Source organism: Alosa sapidissima, chromosome 11 (genome assembly GCF_018492685.1).
Source record: "Alosa sapidissima isolate fAloSap1 chromosome 11, fAloSap1.pri, whole genome shotgun sequence".
NCBI classification, from domain to species: Eukaryota; Metazoa; Chordata; class Actinopteri; order Clupeiformes; family Clupeidae; genus Alosa; species Alosa sapidissima.
Genome location: NC_055967.1, coordinates 2,465,320 through 2,481,583, shown reverse-complemented (window position 1 = coordinate 2,481,583; position 16,264 = coordinate 2,465,320). Strand labels below are relative to the sequence as shown.

Genomic DNA, 16,264 nt, shown 5'->3' with positions numbered 1-16,264 from the left:
GCGCTAGAGTTTTTCAGCTGAATCCTAAATATAGGCTACTTGAAAAGCAGCATGGTGGATTAGAATAGAATAAAATAAATCTTTAATGTAGGCTAGCTAGCCTAGCCTACACCATAGTGGACATTTGTGTTTGGCTCACAAGACAGATGGACAAACAACATCTCAGACACATTGAAGATATAATTAAAACAAGTACAGTACAAAAAAGGGGAAACATAGCCTATAGAAAATTGATAAATAAGTTTAAAATATAGCTGTACAGCTCAGCCGGGTATGCATGTTGTAACTAAGTTTGGTTAAGAATGCTGATGGCATTTGGGATAAAATATTTTTTTAATAGGCTACACACGCTCTCCGACTGGGAGTTTTTGTAGTGTTGGAGACGCAGAGCATATCGGCAAGCTGTCGGTCGGTGCGTAAAGTTTGCCTTGCGCTAAAGCAGTCCCTGCGCAACTTCATTCGTTTTCCTGGACACAAACCCACGAGGATCATTAATGTGTAGTTTCACCAACTGGCAGGTCAGCATCACTTATTACATTTTCCAAATGTGCACTGAAATGTGTCCAATAGGCTACCCATGCCTTCCGACATTCACCCTTCCGATGATGGAGCGCAAAAGTTTAACTTGGCCCACAGCTGCAGAACCCGTGTTAAAATAGAAAATTACATTTGGGATTCTCAAAGAATTCTATGGCCCACTCAATCTGTGACGAGGTAGGCTAGTTTAAGAAAGCATCATTCAAAACAGTCAATACAATACGTGATGTCCAGTGAATTATTTAATTGTGCTTTTGACATTAAATAGGCTATCCTAAACGTAAGCATTTACACGGTCAGTTAGGCTATTCTCTGCCAAGCAAGGTCTCGGACGCAGGCGCTTAAGTATTGCTCTTTTTTTTGTTATTACAGTTCTCTCCTCCTCGTAAGCCTCGACTACTCCGCCTCTGAAAAATACGGTGCTCTTCCTTTCGCCCGTTTCACTCATGGTTTCGACTCTCAATAGATGATGCCTTTATAAGTTCGCCGTGAACGCGCACAACTCTAGGTTATCTAACACAGGGTTGATTGAACTAACTGGTAACCGGTGTTTTGGAACCGACAGCTCGGGTTTAGTCGCCACAGGTTCAGACAACCCAGAGGTTAAGTTTTATCTCAGTGTTAAACCTCCTTTCTGGAATACCCCTCAGGTGTTCCTGAAATTATCATCAAATATGGAACCAGAAAAACATTCACCAAAGATATGAAGATGAAGTCATTTATTTAAAAACAATATTCGCCAAAAAGAAAGCAAATTACTTCTTTCAATCCAAAAGCATTTCCCATTTTGTATTAAAAAAATAAAAAACATAGAATTTGATTACAATTGTGAATTGTGCCCGCAAGATACTCTGGCCACGAGCAATGATCCAACTTTCTTCTATCTCTCGAGCGAGAGGGACCAATCAAATCGATGTAGGCGGGACAAAGGCGAGCTACACTGATGACTGACACTGATGAATTGTTGTGATTGGACGTAGCGTTATCCAACTGCGTGCAGTGAGAGTTTCAAATGCATGCTTGGTGCCGCCCCTCGAATTGGGCCATTTTCATTACTCGTGGCCAGACCCTTAATCTGAAAGATTCCAGGGTCTGGTTTACCAGGCTAGTGGGCTTGTGAACTTTGACAAAAAAAAGAGCCCGAACAAAATTGACACCCCCTCCCCCTGTAAAACTGGCTGTATCTTGGAAAGTATTGATCTTACATAAGAGTAATTTTACAGTGTGTCTCCTGGGTAACATAGGTACACCTGGTAATTTTTTCAGAATTTTGAGACCTAAGTGCGTGGGCCCTGGTTGAATTGACGTGGAATGACACCTAGAGAATATCACACAGTTCGGTATGAATGCGGTACAGCTGAAAAAGAGAAGTAAAAAGATCTAACACTAGCCCTGACCTCACTTAGGTCCTATCAATAAAGTAGGCTAGTTATCTTAGACAGTAAACTAATATGGCGCGGGAATCGTGCCAAAAACCTTCCGACCGTCCATCTGATCAACCAACCGATCGACCAACCGAACGTCATACCAACCGCCTTACTGACATGTATCAGAATAATTGCCTTTTTATAAGCAGCCTAGAATGCTATACCTACATGAACTTACACTTATCCAACATGTGCCCAGAATTGGTGCAATATGTGCTTATTCTGTTGGAACATGATGGATACATGTAGGCTTGTGTTGTACAGTTTTCATGTTCCAATGTTGAAACTTCATTAAATGAGCATTCATTAGCCTATTTGTGTCATTATTAGTGACGAGCTATTGCTATTGTTGCTTAAAACTGTTATGCGTAATTACCATCTGCAAAACAGGACCATAACCAATTATCTGCGATATGTCAGAAGTGTCATAGGCTGGCCTCATCACATTTTCTCTTTTTTACATCAATACGTTATATAATATATGGAAGCATATGAGCCCACTTCAGATCATCTCCAATGTGATTATGTATCCTAGCCTATAGGCTAAGTTTAACAACGTTTTCTGGACAAATGTATCCTTCGGACTGCAGTTTCTGACAGTGTCTGGCAATGCTGACTGCTCGGGGGACCTGCTTATCCAACTGTGGGTCGCCAGTCGAACTGACAGGCTTATCATACATTCACATTTATTTCAGTTTGGCTATAGGCTATGATTAAAGTTCCTAAAAGTTCCTATGGTTCACAACTACTCGCAATATGCTATCGAGACTAGTTAACCACAATTTGTAGCCCTATTGGTCATGTTAAGTGTTGCTTGCAACATAGGCTAATGTGAAACTAAAATCTAAGATAGTAGAAAATTATGTTTAAAGATTTAAACAAACAGATAAAATGCACAAAAACAAAACCTCCGGAGAGGTAGACTACAATTTTGTTGTTGCATAATAAAGCAATGAACGTACTAGTAGGTGTTTGACATGACGTTTGATGGATCCACCGGTTGGTAGCAAGGGAGGTTTTTGGCATCATTCCCGCGCTAGCTAGTGGGGCAGAGAGATGGGGAGGGATTGAGCTATTGACCACAAGTTGGATTCGAACAAGGGTCCCTGTGGGCACTTGGACCAATTTGTGGTAGGGATGTTGCAGCCGCTTGTGTCCCCCCCCCCCCCATCTCCCCCATTATCAAGACATCCTATTATCAAAAAGTATGAGTATGATATGAAACAATTTAAGTAAAGACAAATAAGCACTTTTCAGCCTGTGAGCATTCTGCCCTTGACTTAAGTCTGTACTTTACGTGCTATTGAGCACGTAACTTCTCATACTGTATTCGAAACTGTCAGTGTGTTAGTCTACAGCTTCGTTAGCATAGATAAATTTATATTATGAAATAGGAGCGCATGATTTAGGATATGTCACGATTCGATTCAATATTGATTTTTAGTCTCAAGATTCTATTAAAAAATTATTTGCATTACATTAATTTCCCCAAATCATTGCAGTAGACATACAATTTAAAAGAAAATAAAAAATTAACATTTTTTTATAGCTTACAAATTAAATATAGCTTAATACTACTCAATGTTATCTTTGAATTAGATTTATCAGGGTACACGCAGGGTCTTTAAAGTTTTGAAAAAACAAAATAAATGTAATATTATCATATAAAAACCTTAAACGTATTGAATTTTGTTTTCAAAGTCTTGAATTTTATTCACAAGGTAATTTTTTCCTTTGGTAGAATTAATGGATACCATAACATCAATTAATTTCCATAGAGACCACGGTTCTCATCCCTCAGTCATTCACACGATTCAAGTTCATGTGTACTAGCACAGTGTGTCTGAAATGTCAGCTCGAATAGTGAGCTGACCAGGAAGTATGTCTAGGGTTGTCACAGGGATAGATACAACTTTGAGAATTCAAAACGAGTAGGCTTAAATTAGCATAGCAATGTAGCAGCATGTTTTTGGGGGCTTATAAGTAAGTTATATAAGTAAAAGTCTTTTGATCCCTTGAGGGAAATTTGGTCTCTGCATTTATCCCAATCTGTGAATTAGTGAAACACACTCAGCACACAGTGAGGTGAAGCACACACTAATCCCGGCGCAGTGAGCTGTCTGCACACAACAGCGGTGCTCGGGGAGCAGTGAGGGGTTAGGTGCCTTGCTCAAGGGGGGCACTTCAGCCGTGTCTACTGGTCGGGGTTCGAACCGGCAACCCTCCGGTTACAAGTCCGAAGCGCTAACCATTAGGCCATGGCTGCCCAAAGTGAACTCATATCTCAGCAAGTCTTTCACGTATCAACACCAAACTTCGTACACATAGGAACAGAACCCAATTAGGAAGTGGTTCAAAAACATTGGTGACCTTAAACCTACAGTATAGTTACGCATTTTATGACTAAAGCATGAAAGTTTCACCATATAATCTTCACCCCCCTAAGGTTTAATTTCAGACGTGGAGGCACTTCAGATCTGACGTCTCGGGCTAGATATTTGCTGTATAATATACACATCTTTGAGGAGTAAAATATTTTTACAAGTCATTCCAGAATTCTACTGTCAAGATCTAGAATGTACATTAACTGCCATTCAAACTGGTTGCTTGAATTCATTATGACAGTATCAAATGGAACCTGTAATTGGCAACATTCTAATAATATGATAAAGAGCAATTTAACCCTTACAAGCCCGACCATTCTAATTTCGTTAAAATTCTAACGATGACCAATCATCTAATATCTCAGCTGTCCAATGACTGATTTTATTTCTGAAATCTTCCCCGTAATGCTGACAACATAAGCTTCAATTTGATATGATTGGTTAAGGGGTTTATGGCGCGAAATGTTTTGGATACTTGAAGATGAGTCGTGAAAAAAACTTTTCACTTCAGTCGTACATTTTAACATGGACCGCCAGATGCCACCTGCACTTCGTTGGAGTTTACCTCGACTGGAAACCACACAGCTGGATAAACTGAGGTAATATATATTTTACATCGTTTCTAGTTATGGTTAATCTTAATTTGTAGTCATAAAATCATGTTATTTGACAGTAATATGCTTTCTCATCAGCGTCAACATTATGGCATAGCGGGGGCTAAGTGCATCGTCATGTAACTTTAGCTATCTGCATTACTCTGAACTGCTTGCAGTATTCTCGTTTGCTTTTTATATCAGTTATTTTCATTTGACAATTTCATTTAAAAACCTGTTAGTATATAACCTGTAAGTAAGTTTGTTTTCTAGTACCAATTTGCTTGTTAGGTAAGCATTATATTGGCAAGTCAGTATAGCATACCAAAGCTGAATAAATCAATGGGCGCCGCGTTTCTAAGTTGCGTTCTCTTACATGAAATAAGTTGAGCGATATTTTTACTCCTCTCAATATGTAGTTGTAGAAAACAAGATGTGAAATCACGGATTCTGTCAGAAATGTAGTGCTAATTAACGTATTGCCTCTCATCGGGTTGTTACCTCGCTAGGCAGTTTGTAGTGAACTGTTTTACCTTGCTTCTAAATGACAAACATCAGACGTGCTTGTCTCAACATTTTCTAAGATGGCATGACTTGATATTCTACTCTTCTCAATATGTAGTTTTATAGAAAACATGATGTGAAATCACATATTATGTCAGAAATGTCATTATTGCATTTAAGCAGTTAGTTACTAGGTGAAATGTAATCTGTCTTTATCTTAATGCCAGCCAGGCAATCAGATTTAGGGTAGCTAAACCCATGTGTAATAAAATGACTTTTCATACTTCTAAATATTTTTGAGTTACTCAAAATGCTTCAATAGTTTAGGCTACCTCTTCTTGTGTATGTATGTGCACACACGCACACATCTGTAGTTTTGTGATTTTATTTTTTAAATTAATAAATGTATTACATTTGTATGATTTTACTGTTGTTTCAGATGGAGGATGACAAGACCTACACAGACCTCCTTGCAGGCCTGAAGAGGTGGCTGACTGCTGATGAGCTTGCGCTCACAATGTTGAAGACCATGTGAGGATGGAGGAAGAAGGTATAGATTTAGGTGGCGTGTGTAGGGTGGTGTAGACTGCCACTAAAACCCAGGCATATGTGGTTTTACCAACCGGAACGGGTGGGAGGTTGTGCTTAGTAGGCCGTTGTATGCAAACACACAGTGCAGGGGCATGGGACGAAGAGACCCCAGAAGAGTTTCACAGTTTTCTGGGATTGATCATTGACATGGGACTTCACTTCCCTCCCTAATATCCATTGCTACTGGGGAACCAAGTCTCTGAAGGGATCAGGGAGCGTTGACCAAATGAGAAATACATATTGTGTACACTTTTTCTCCATTGACATTGCTGTTTCAGTAGTTTCTTATTATTTCAAGTTTGGCAATGCAGAATCTGGTGTTGAACCTAGGTTTGGTAGCTACAGCCAGAAAGATTTTGGCGAAAATCTATCACAACAGCTGGCAGGCATTTCCGTCAAAATTTCAGCCTCGCCTTCAGCTGCTCCAACTACTACTCTGTCATCTTTTCATCAAGTACATATTCCTGTACAGCAGGAGCCAAAGAAAAATTGTTGGCTTTGTTATAAAAACAATACATAATAACACTAAAGTAGCTTGTATGGCCTGGAGTTTAGCGGTAGGTGACTGCTTTTTTGGTAAACAAAATTGCTGTCAGATTTGGCATTCTACAGAAGGGGATGCGTTTCGTTATGAGTCATAGGTCCTCTGTGTTTAACCTTCAGGTTCCCCACCCCACCTTTCCCTATCCTCCTCTGTGTGTGTGTGTGTGTGTGTGTGAGTTTGTGTGTATATGTGTGTATGTGTTTATTCTCAACAGGCTTGTTCTATGTAATCCACTTTCAAATGTTTAGACACATTGATTTTTGAGTGATGTTGAAGTTGATTGTATTCCTAGCTTTTCATAAATAATACATTTTATAGATGTATATCATTTTCATATTACACTAATTTATATAAGGAAGTTGTATCTGTTGAATCAAATGTATTCTATGTCTCTTCAGAATTGATCTTCAATAAATATACAGTATACTTACTTCCTGTATTACTGGTAAGGTACATGTTTTTCTTTTATATATCATTATTGTTGACTGTAGCATTTGCTTATATACAAATAAATGGTTTATTCTTATGGACCAAATAAATCTAAACCATTGTGTCTGACTTCATTATTAGTTTTTATGCATACTTTTATGTTTTTGGTGAGAAAGAGAATGTGAATTCTGTCAACATTCTAAATCCCGTTTCCTGCATTTTTTTACACTTATCACTTAATTTATCATAACTTTTGAAAGGTTAATGATATTCCAATTCAGTCTTTTTTGTTAAATAGCCCACAACTTGCTGAACATGTCATACACTCTATATTTTTCTCTATCTCGTATAGAAATATGATGAAAATTCATTTTTATGCGAATGAAATTCAATTTTAACGAATTTCGGTATACATTTGGAGAGGATTTTCAAAGACTGTTCATTACTATATCAACATTACCATATGTATTTTACATCATTTGATAGAACTGACCCTTCTGATTACAATGGTATGTATATCCCATTGATGGTATGTATTATACTCAAGAAATAAGGTTTTTTGTGTAAGGAGGTCATCCAGCACCAAAAATGGAATGTTCGGCACGGGCACGAAAGGGTTAATAAAGAACTCCTTTTAATAAACACACACAAGCATTTGTCTCAACAATGTTTTCCTTTTTTAATGTCATGTCTCGATGGCTCTGTCCAGGCTAACAGTCTCCTAAGCAAGAGCAAAGATCAGTGCACTTGAGGGCAGCCTTTTTGCACCTGCAACCCATAGTACACCCTTTTTTGCAGCCACAATAGTTGTTTATAACAGCCGTGGGAGGCCTCTGGAAGAGTGATCTAGAGTGGCTGCCATCCTGTCTCATCCTTCACCCATACTTTGGCCTATAGGGCACTGACTGGATCTGCTCCCTGATATCTTAATTCAATGATCAAGATGATATCCTCAACCACCCCACTGTAAAAAATTATTTGTCTTTGGTGTTATCTTAACTTCTATTCTTTTGTCAAGTTGACTATGATTCACCACTATTGTTCAAATAACTTAAAAATCTGTGTTATTGTCCCGCAAACTAGTGGCACAGTTGATACGCAGTTATAGTTTATGGGTAAATGCTTCTTTCCTGTTTATAATGGGTTTTATTTCTCATTACTGTTTATTGTGGCTTTTTGGATTTGTATGAGGTAGAACAACTGATAAGCAAAATTACTGTGAGAGAGATTTTCAGAGTATTGTCAGGATTACCATTAAGAAGATGACCATTTCTGTATAGAATATTATAGACATATCTCCCTTCCGGGTTTAATGCAAAATTGATTACTTTCTCAATTAGCTTTGACCTCGTCTTTCTCTCACGCTCTCCCACGCATACGCACACAAACACACACACACTCCTGTTATAAAACAAATCATTGTCTATCAAATTCAATCAGATCGGTTTCAAACAATAAGACCTAAATGAACATGGAATTGCCTGTAGGTGAGAATTCAGGATGTTGGAACTATTTTCTGATAGGGGATGTGGTTTTAAAAAAGGGTGAGAGGGCACCCTGGACAGCGCTGTCCCACACAGTAGTGCACACTCAAATATTTGATTTGAAATATTAGCCTAAATAATATGTGAAATGTACGGATATTAAGGAAACTTCAAAGTAAGATTCAGGCTTAGATAGTATTATGAGATGAGGCTGTAACCTGGCCTGGGCATTCAAGACTATTGCTAACATATCACTTGTTCTGATTTGGTTCTCTGAAACATGTAAACTTGAAATACTCAGAAAAGGTATAGCCTACTGTTTATTCCACTCATGATATGTCTTGTAATACATAAGAAACATCTAGATGGACGGAAAAGGTGAAATAAGTGAGTGAGTTGTTAAAATCAATCTCCAGTGTAGCCTATTCCTCAAGATTTAAAATACACTAAGAATTACCCAACTGACAACTGACTGTATCTTATCCCCTTCCACCATCTTCAAAATGTTCAAAAGTCAGTGGGTAATAGTGGGCCTGACCAATTAGAAATCTGTTTTGTGGTCTATGTGTCCACCCAGAAAAGTTCAGGATTTAAGTGCATGTGTGATCAGCTGAGTGCAGTTTTGATACATTTCCTCATGTTCATATCTTCCACCCTTCCAGGAAATCCTTTTAACCACTTGATTGACACCCTCCCATGTGGAAAATATGATGGTCAGAAGTATTTCAATCCAGTTAAACTAAATGATCCAAGATATGGTAAGTGGCTTGAAGAACAGTGGCAGCTTTAATGTCATCATAGTGTTTTTGGTAACATCGTCGTCGTCATCATCATCATCATTAGGGCTTCAAGCAGCGCGGCTGCGGGAACCCTATTGTTTTTGTTCTGATTATAATTCTTATTTCCTTCGCTAAAATTGGTTGTGCTGCAAAATCATAAGGCCCAGGAAAGTGAAGCTTCACACTATGGTCCCAGAGATCCTCACTACTCAGGCCCCCAAACCTACATATTGGCTCATATTTCAAGTACAGTGTGGCCTAGACTCAAACATCTTGCATCATTGTAATCTTTGGATTCATCTGCATCTTTGAGTCATTGGTCTCCTGCTCTAAAAATAACAACTTTTATCACAAATTACAGATAATTCAACCAGGCAAAAAAATAGAAATTCAAAATGATCTGTTTTCTTGATTTGATCATGTGCACCAACATGTTACCTATATCATTATACATTTTGTTTTTGTTTGATATGATGTTTTTAATGTTGATTGTAGAAATGAATCACACAAAAAAGCCATTCAGTGCAACAACTGATTATTTGAAAGGAAAAAAAAATTCATTCATTATATGAGTTTAGCAAAACTCCAGCAAAAGATTCAAAGACCATAAAAACCTTCTTTTGTGGAAAAAAGTTTCCACAAAAGTTTTAAAGTTTTCAAAAAGGAATTTATACACATTTTGTTTGAACCAATTATGATTCTTCATGTATATTTGAGAGAAAAAAGCATACTGAATCATTCACCTAGCAGTTTTAAGTCAATATTACAGTTGTACTGTATGACGCTTCTCTGTTGCACTGAACGACACTGTCCTGAAAACAGCAATTTTAAGACATTAATACATTAACACAAAGCTTTTTAATATTATTATCCTTTTTCGTCATCTTGTATGTTGTTGTATGTTAATAAACTACACTACTATAACAGTATGTTTAGACATGCTATGGAAGGACTATGCTGTAGTGTACCATGCTTAGTAGTAGTTATTATTATAGTAATAATATAATGCAAATATTTTGATAATATAATTTGAAATCATATTATTTAATTTATTTTCTGTTTTTCATGAAACATGAACATAACATCATGTAAGATATTTGCAGCAACACTTTCCAATAGAAATAAGTATAAATAAGGTTTAAAGATATTGAAAATCCGTATAAATAAGGTTTAAAGATATTGAAAATCCGCAGCTAAATCCATTGTAGCCATGCAGGAAAACTGTTGACACGTTAGAATAGGCCTAGATTTTTAGTTAGCAACAGAACACATAAGTTCATGTGACCTTCCTTCATTAGATAATAGCATCTATGGAGGAAAATTAAAAAAAACCTGATATTCATTGTCACTAGTGATTAGAGATGCACCGATTGCAATTTTCTGGGCCGATTTCTGATTTTTCACGAGGCTTGGCTCAGTGTGAGTCCAGCCCTTTCTCTGAGCTATTACCAACTAACTGTACCTACTTCTACTCCCCGAAAACAACTGGGAGAAGAGTTGTAGGAACTATTTTCAGAAATAGTTGTAGGCAATTACCACTGACGCTTTATTACAGTTTCGAACAGAATATGTTCTTGTTTAACCGGGCTCACCCAATACAACAAGGTCTTCATTAATGAATTTACAGATTTTCTGGCTGAAATAATGCCAAATTATGACAATTTTAGGCTAGTGAAAAATAGTTGCGCGTAGTAGATAAGGATGTGGATGCAATTCATTGTGTTTTCTGTGTCATTAGATAAAATAAATGTTACAAAAATGAACAAGTTGAATAAAATCTTTCTGGGATCATAGAAGAGATGAAGTGGCAAGGCACTAGACCGGTTTACTGTGGCATCCCTAATAACATGTCAAATACTTTGTGTTGATACCCAACTTGGTCAATATTGACCACTTTTTGTATAAGCAATGGCCAATTTCATCTCTCTTATGTCTTAAAATCTGTATCTTTCCACCACTGGGTACCAGTCAGAAAGTGGTCTAACAGGTACAGTGGGAATTACTTAATTTCTTGTTAACTCTGGGACCAGGGCTACAAGAAAATACCACTTAAGTCTAGTAGTGTGTGTGTGTGTGTGTGGGGGAGGGGCATAGCCCATAGACTATAATATATTATGCATAATGGTTAGTTTGCCACTGTGTTACTGTACTCTTTTTTATTAAACTTGTTTAAGTCACTGTGGACCACAAATGAAGCAAATACTTTAAATACTATAAAGACTATATCAGAGAACCAGAACCAACCACCGATATAAAAAAGTTCTCTGCACATTATTGTGTGTCCTACTTTTTGAACTCTTAACTGTTCTTTCTCTAACAGAGGGGTTGCCCTTATCAATCCGTGTCCTTTTGGAGGCAGCTATAAGAAATTGTGATGGGTTTTATATTAAGGAGGAGGATGTCCTTAACATACTAGATTGGCAACATCAACAGAATGTAGCAGAAGTGCCCTTTGCCCCAGCCCGGGTCCTTTTCCAGGACTTTACGTGAGTTTTAAAAAAAAAAAAATATTTATTCATTTTCATAGGTCTTTTTATTGACTTTATCATCACATTGCAAACAACGCATCATTTCTGGCACTCTTCTACTCTATAATAATTATTATTTTTTATTATTATTATTAGGGGCATTCCTGCCATGGTGGATCTGGCAGCAATGAGGGATGTTGTCACTAAGCATGGCGTGGACCCAAACCTTGTCAACCCCAAATGTCCAACAGACCTGCTCATAGACCATTCCCTTCCAGTTGACTTCAATAAATGGTAAAACTCCAATCTCTCATCCCAAGTCCCGTCTTTGACAGTTAAATTGTAAGGATGAACAGAGTATTTTACCTTGTTCTCTGATACATTTGGTATGCTACTTTGATTGTAAAATTATCAATTTGACAATCCTATATTTGACAGCCCTACAGTGGGTCCCCTTTAGAAGTGGCCACTTCATTCGCGCTTTCCATGATTCACGCAGCTACGTGAAATGTATTACAACTTTTCGCCACGAGGTGGCAGCTTAAAGTGTAAGTTCATTGTAAATTGACCCATAGCCCTGTTGTATAAGCTCACCACATACAAGGATACAAGGAAGTTTATTGTCACATGCATATAGTTACTGGAAGTAAGAAATGCAGTGAAATTATGTCTGGTGTCAGCCTATTTGTGCATTTATGGGGGGGGGGGGGGGGGTAAAGTTCAGTAGAAGAGGGGTTTAGTAGATTAAGTGGCAAGGGCTGCATAAGAAAGGTGAAAAACTCCCTTACCAAGGAAGAAACCTTGGGCAGATCCACGGCTCAAGGGGCTAACTCAACTGCCAGGGGTCTTGGTGTGTGTGTTGGGGGGATGACAGGGGAGATGGGATAGTGTGCTGTGTATGTGGGGAGAGGGCAGTGTGCAATATGTGTGTTGGAGAAGCTTCCTCATGAGACAATGTGCTGTGTATTTGGGGGGGGGGGGCAGTGTGCTGTAAGTATGTTGGGGATGTGTGTTGGAGAAGCTTCCTGATGAATTAATGTGCTGTGTAGGTAGGGGAGGGGGGGGGGGGGGCGTGTACTGCAAGTATGGTGAAGGGACTTACTATTGCAAGCAGAGTACTGTATGTATGATGTATTTGATGACAGTGAAGATGTGTGTGTGGGCGGGAGGGGAGTGGAGCAGTGACTGTGTGTAGTGTGTGTGTGGGTAGGTGGGGGCAGTGTGCTGTAAGTATGTAGAGGATGTGTGTTGGAGAAGATCCTGAAGACAATGTGCTGTGTATGTAGGGAGGGGAAGCAGTGTGCAGCAAGTATGTAGAGGAGGCTTACTGTAGCTAGCAGTGTGCTGTATGTATGTGAGGTGATGACAGTGATGATGTAAGTGTGTGTGTTGGGGATGGGGGTGGGGTGGGGGGGACAGAAAGGCTAGGCAATCAAGGACATGGGTAGATAGATGGAGGAGAAATCAAAAATAATAAATAAAAAGTTCTATGGAGATGTGCAAAAGTTGGAGAAAGTCAGATTTGTGTGTGTGTGTGTGTTTTGACATGTGATGAAATAAGAAAATAAATAAGGTCTGTAGCATAGGGAGAGGGATGTAAAAGTGCTAAAAGTCATGTAGGTGTGTGTGTGTGTGGGGGGGGGGGGGGGGTCATGAGTGCTGAGGAGTGAATGAGTGCAAAGTCAGTATAGTGTGAGTTCAGAGTTCGGATGGCCTGGGGATAAAAACTTCTCCTGAGTCTCTCAGTTCTGGCTTTGTGACTACATAGGCGTCTTCTTGATTTCAGCGGTAGGAATAATCCATTGTTAGGATGAGAAGAGTCCTTCAGAATCTTTTGGGCTCTTAGGAGTACTCTTCTGGAATAGATATCTTGTAGAGCAGGGAGTTGAGTTCTTATAGTACGTTCAGCTGAGCGCACTACTCTCTGCAGAGTACTACAATCTTTAACTGTGGAGTTCCCATACCAGGTGATGATGCTACCAGTTAGAACACTCTCAACCGCTGAAGTGTAGAAGGCCTTCATGATGGATGTAGAAACTTTGAATTTCCTTAGCTGACGAAGGAAGTAGAGTCATTGTCTGGACTTCTTCAGAACATATTGAGTGTTAACAGTCCATGTTAAGTCTTCAGTAATGTGGACACCAAGGTATTTAAAACTTGTGACTCTCTACAGGTTGCCCGCTGATCATTAGTGGGGTGTAACTGTAGTTCTGCTGCTTCATTCTGTAATCCACTACCATTTCCTTGGTTTTATTGATATTCAGTGTCAAGCTGTTAGATTGACACCACTGTGCCACCTCATCAACCTGATCCAAGTAGAGCTGTTCATTGTTGTTACTAATCAGGCCCAAGATCACTGTGTCATCTGCAAACTTGATGATGGAGGTATGACTACTGTTGGCTTTACAGTTATGTGTGTAGATGTTGTACAGCAGTGGACTCAAAACACAGCCTTGGGGAGCACCAGTGCTGATGATTAATGAGTCAGATGTCAGACCCCCCACTCTAACCACTTGTGAACGGTTGGTGAGGAAGTCAAATATCCAGTGACACAGGGTGGTGTTCAGTCCTAAGGCCTTCATCTTTGTGACCAAGGTGAGAGGTACTATCGTGTTGAATGCTGAACTAAAGTCAATGAACAGCATCCTCACATAATTCCCATTCCCCTCCTCCAGGTGAGTTAAGGTGGTGTGCATGAGGTTTGAGATGGCATCCTCTGTAGACCTGTTGGTTCTGTAAGCAAATTGGAGGGGGTAGAAGGAGGCAGGGAGGGATGAGCAGATAATGTTTTTCACAAGCTTCTCAAAACACTTCATCACTGTAGACGTCAGGGCTACTGGGCGGTAGTCATTCAGACATGATGGACTTTTGTTTTTCGGTACTGGAACAATAACAGACTGCTTGAGGCAAGTAGGAACTCTCTTGAGCCAATGATGTGTTAAAGATATAAGTGAACACAGGAGCTAACTGAGCAGCGCAGGATTTCAAAACCCTGTTAGAAATTCCATCCGGTCCAGCAGCTTTTCTACAATTAACCCTCCTAAAGGCATTGCTCACATCCACCTCAGAGACACAGAAAGGTGCATCCTCATTTGCTTCACATGCTGCAGCTAGTGCAAGATAGTCTATGTTTTTCATGTCAAAGCGAGCATAAAAAGCATTAAGTTCATCAGGGAGGGCTTTACTCACATTCATCATAGGAGGGGACTTTCTTTCAAAGCCAGTGATGGTTAGGAGTCCTTTCCACACTCGTGCTGCATCACCCTCCAAGAAATCAGCTTCAACTTTGTCTCTATAGCGCCGCTTAGCATCTTTAATAGCTCTACGTAAACTATAAGATGCTGCTTTGTAATCCGTCATATCCCCTGAAATAAGCCCAGCATTAGAAGTCATGGTGCGTGTCTTTAATGCCGTTCTCACTTCTCTATCCACCCATGGCTTCTGGTTAGGGAAGCTTCGGATCTTTACAGTTGGGATGATGGAATCCGTTAGCATATTGATGATGTAACTCAATGATACTTCCGTAAACTCATTTACAGTGGGTCCCCATTAAGTTTGGACGGGTTCCTTCATGAATCACGCACCCCATTTTCTCAGCAGAAATGGCACAAACTGCAGTTGACACAAACAACCACAAGGTGTCACTTGGGTGCCACTACTATTTTTGATGCGACTGACTTACTGCTTCCATGACGCAGCGGGGGCACGGGAACTTAAATTGATCACGGTAGTTTAAGCTTACACTTGACAAAACATTCTAATATGAAAATGTAGATGCAATTGTTGTAAAATGGTGCAGCTCCTTTAAGAAAGCACCGTGTGCAGGGATGGAGAGAGAGAAAGTGAGAGGGGATAGGCCTATGTGTGTTAGAACTTAGTGTGTGGAAAAAGTACGTGCTGTTGACTGGAGCGAGTCATATTCAAAATAATGCAAAAAAAACAATTATCCTCATTCATTGCAACCAAAGAATGCCTGCTTGCCGACGTTCAAACGAAAAATATATCAAAGCACCTTTTGCGTTTGAATGTAGCACGAAAAATTTTTTAAACAGCTGGACAAATGATTTAGCTAATTGATTATATAACCTGTACACCAGCAATTGTTGAACATTTACCTGTACAAGTAACAGCATGTTGTAGGCCTACAGTAGGCCTAACAGCATGTTGTAGGCCTACTGTAGAAATTTCACTTAAATTGCAACCGCAACATGCCTGCTTGCCAACGTTCAAACGACAACGAAAAATATAATAAAACAACAAGAGGGTTGAGTCTGAATGACACTGAGTTTTTGTAGTTAAGAAATATTTTCGTATAAAAAAATGGTCATTCTTCAATCTCCTTCACTGACGCCTATGGAAAAGGCTTAACGTCCCAAAACAACGATCAATGATCATCAAATTTCTCTCTCACATTGCTCCTCATAATCATCTATAAAAAAGTGTTTTTTCTTTTCTTTTTGAGCACATCCGAATCCCAGGACATAACGCACTGGACCTTATAATAGGCTCGAGATATAATTCCAA

The 16,264-nt window shown here is 39.1% G+C and overlaps 1 protein-coding gene across 2 annotated transcripts in view; it reads left to right on the top strand.

Moving 5' to 3' along the window:
* ireb2 (iron-responsive element binding protein 2) overlaps nt 1-16,264 on the top strand; it is an 85,103-nt gene that overhangs the window by 5,025 nt on the left and 63,814 nt on the right. For both annotated transcript variants that reach the window (XM_042108742.1, XM_042108743.1), the window contains exons 2-4: nt 9,156-9,251; nt 11,593-11,758; nt 11,897-12,034. In XM_042108742.1, coding sequence (XP_041964676.1) covers nt 9,156-9,251; nt 11,593-11,758; nt 11,897-12,034 — 400 coding nt within the window. The remainder of the gene's footprint in view (nt 1-9,155; nt 9,252-11,592; nt 11,759-11,896; nt 12,035-16,264) is intronic.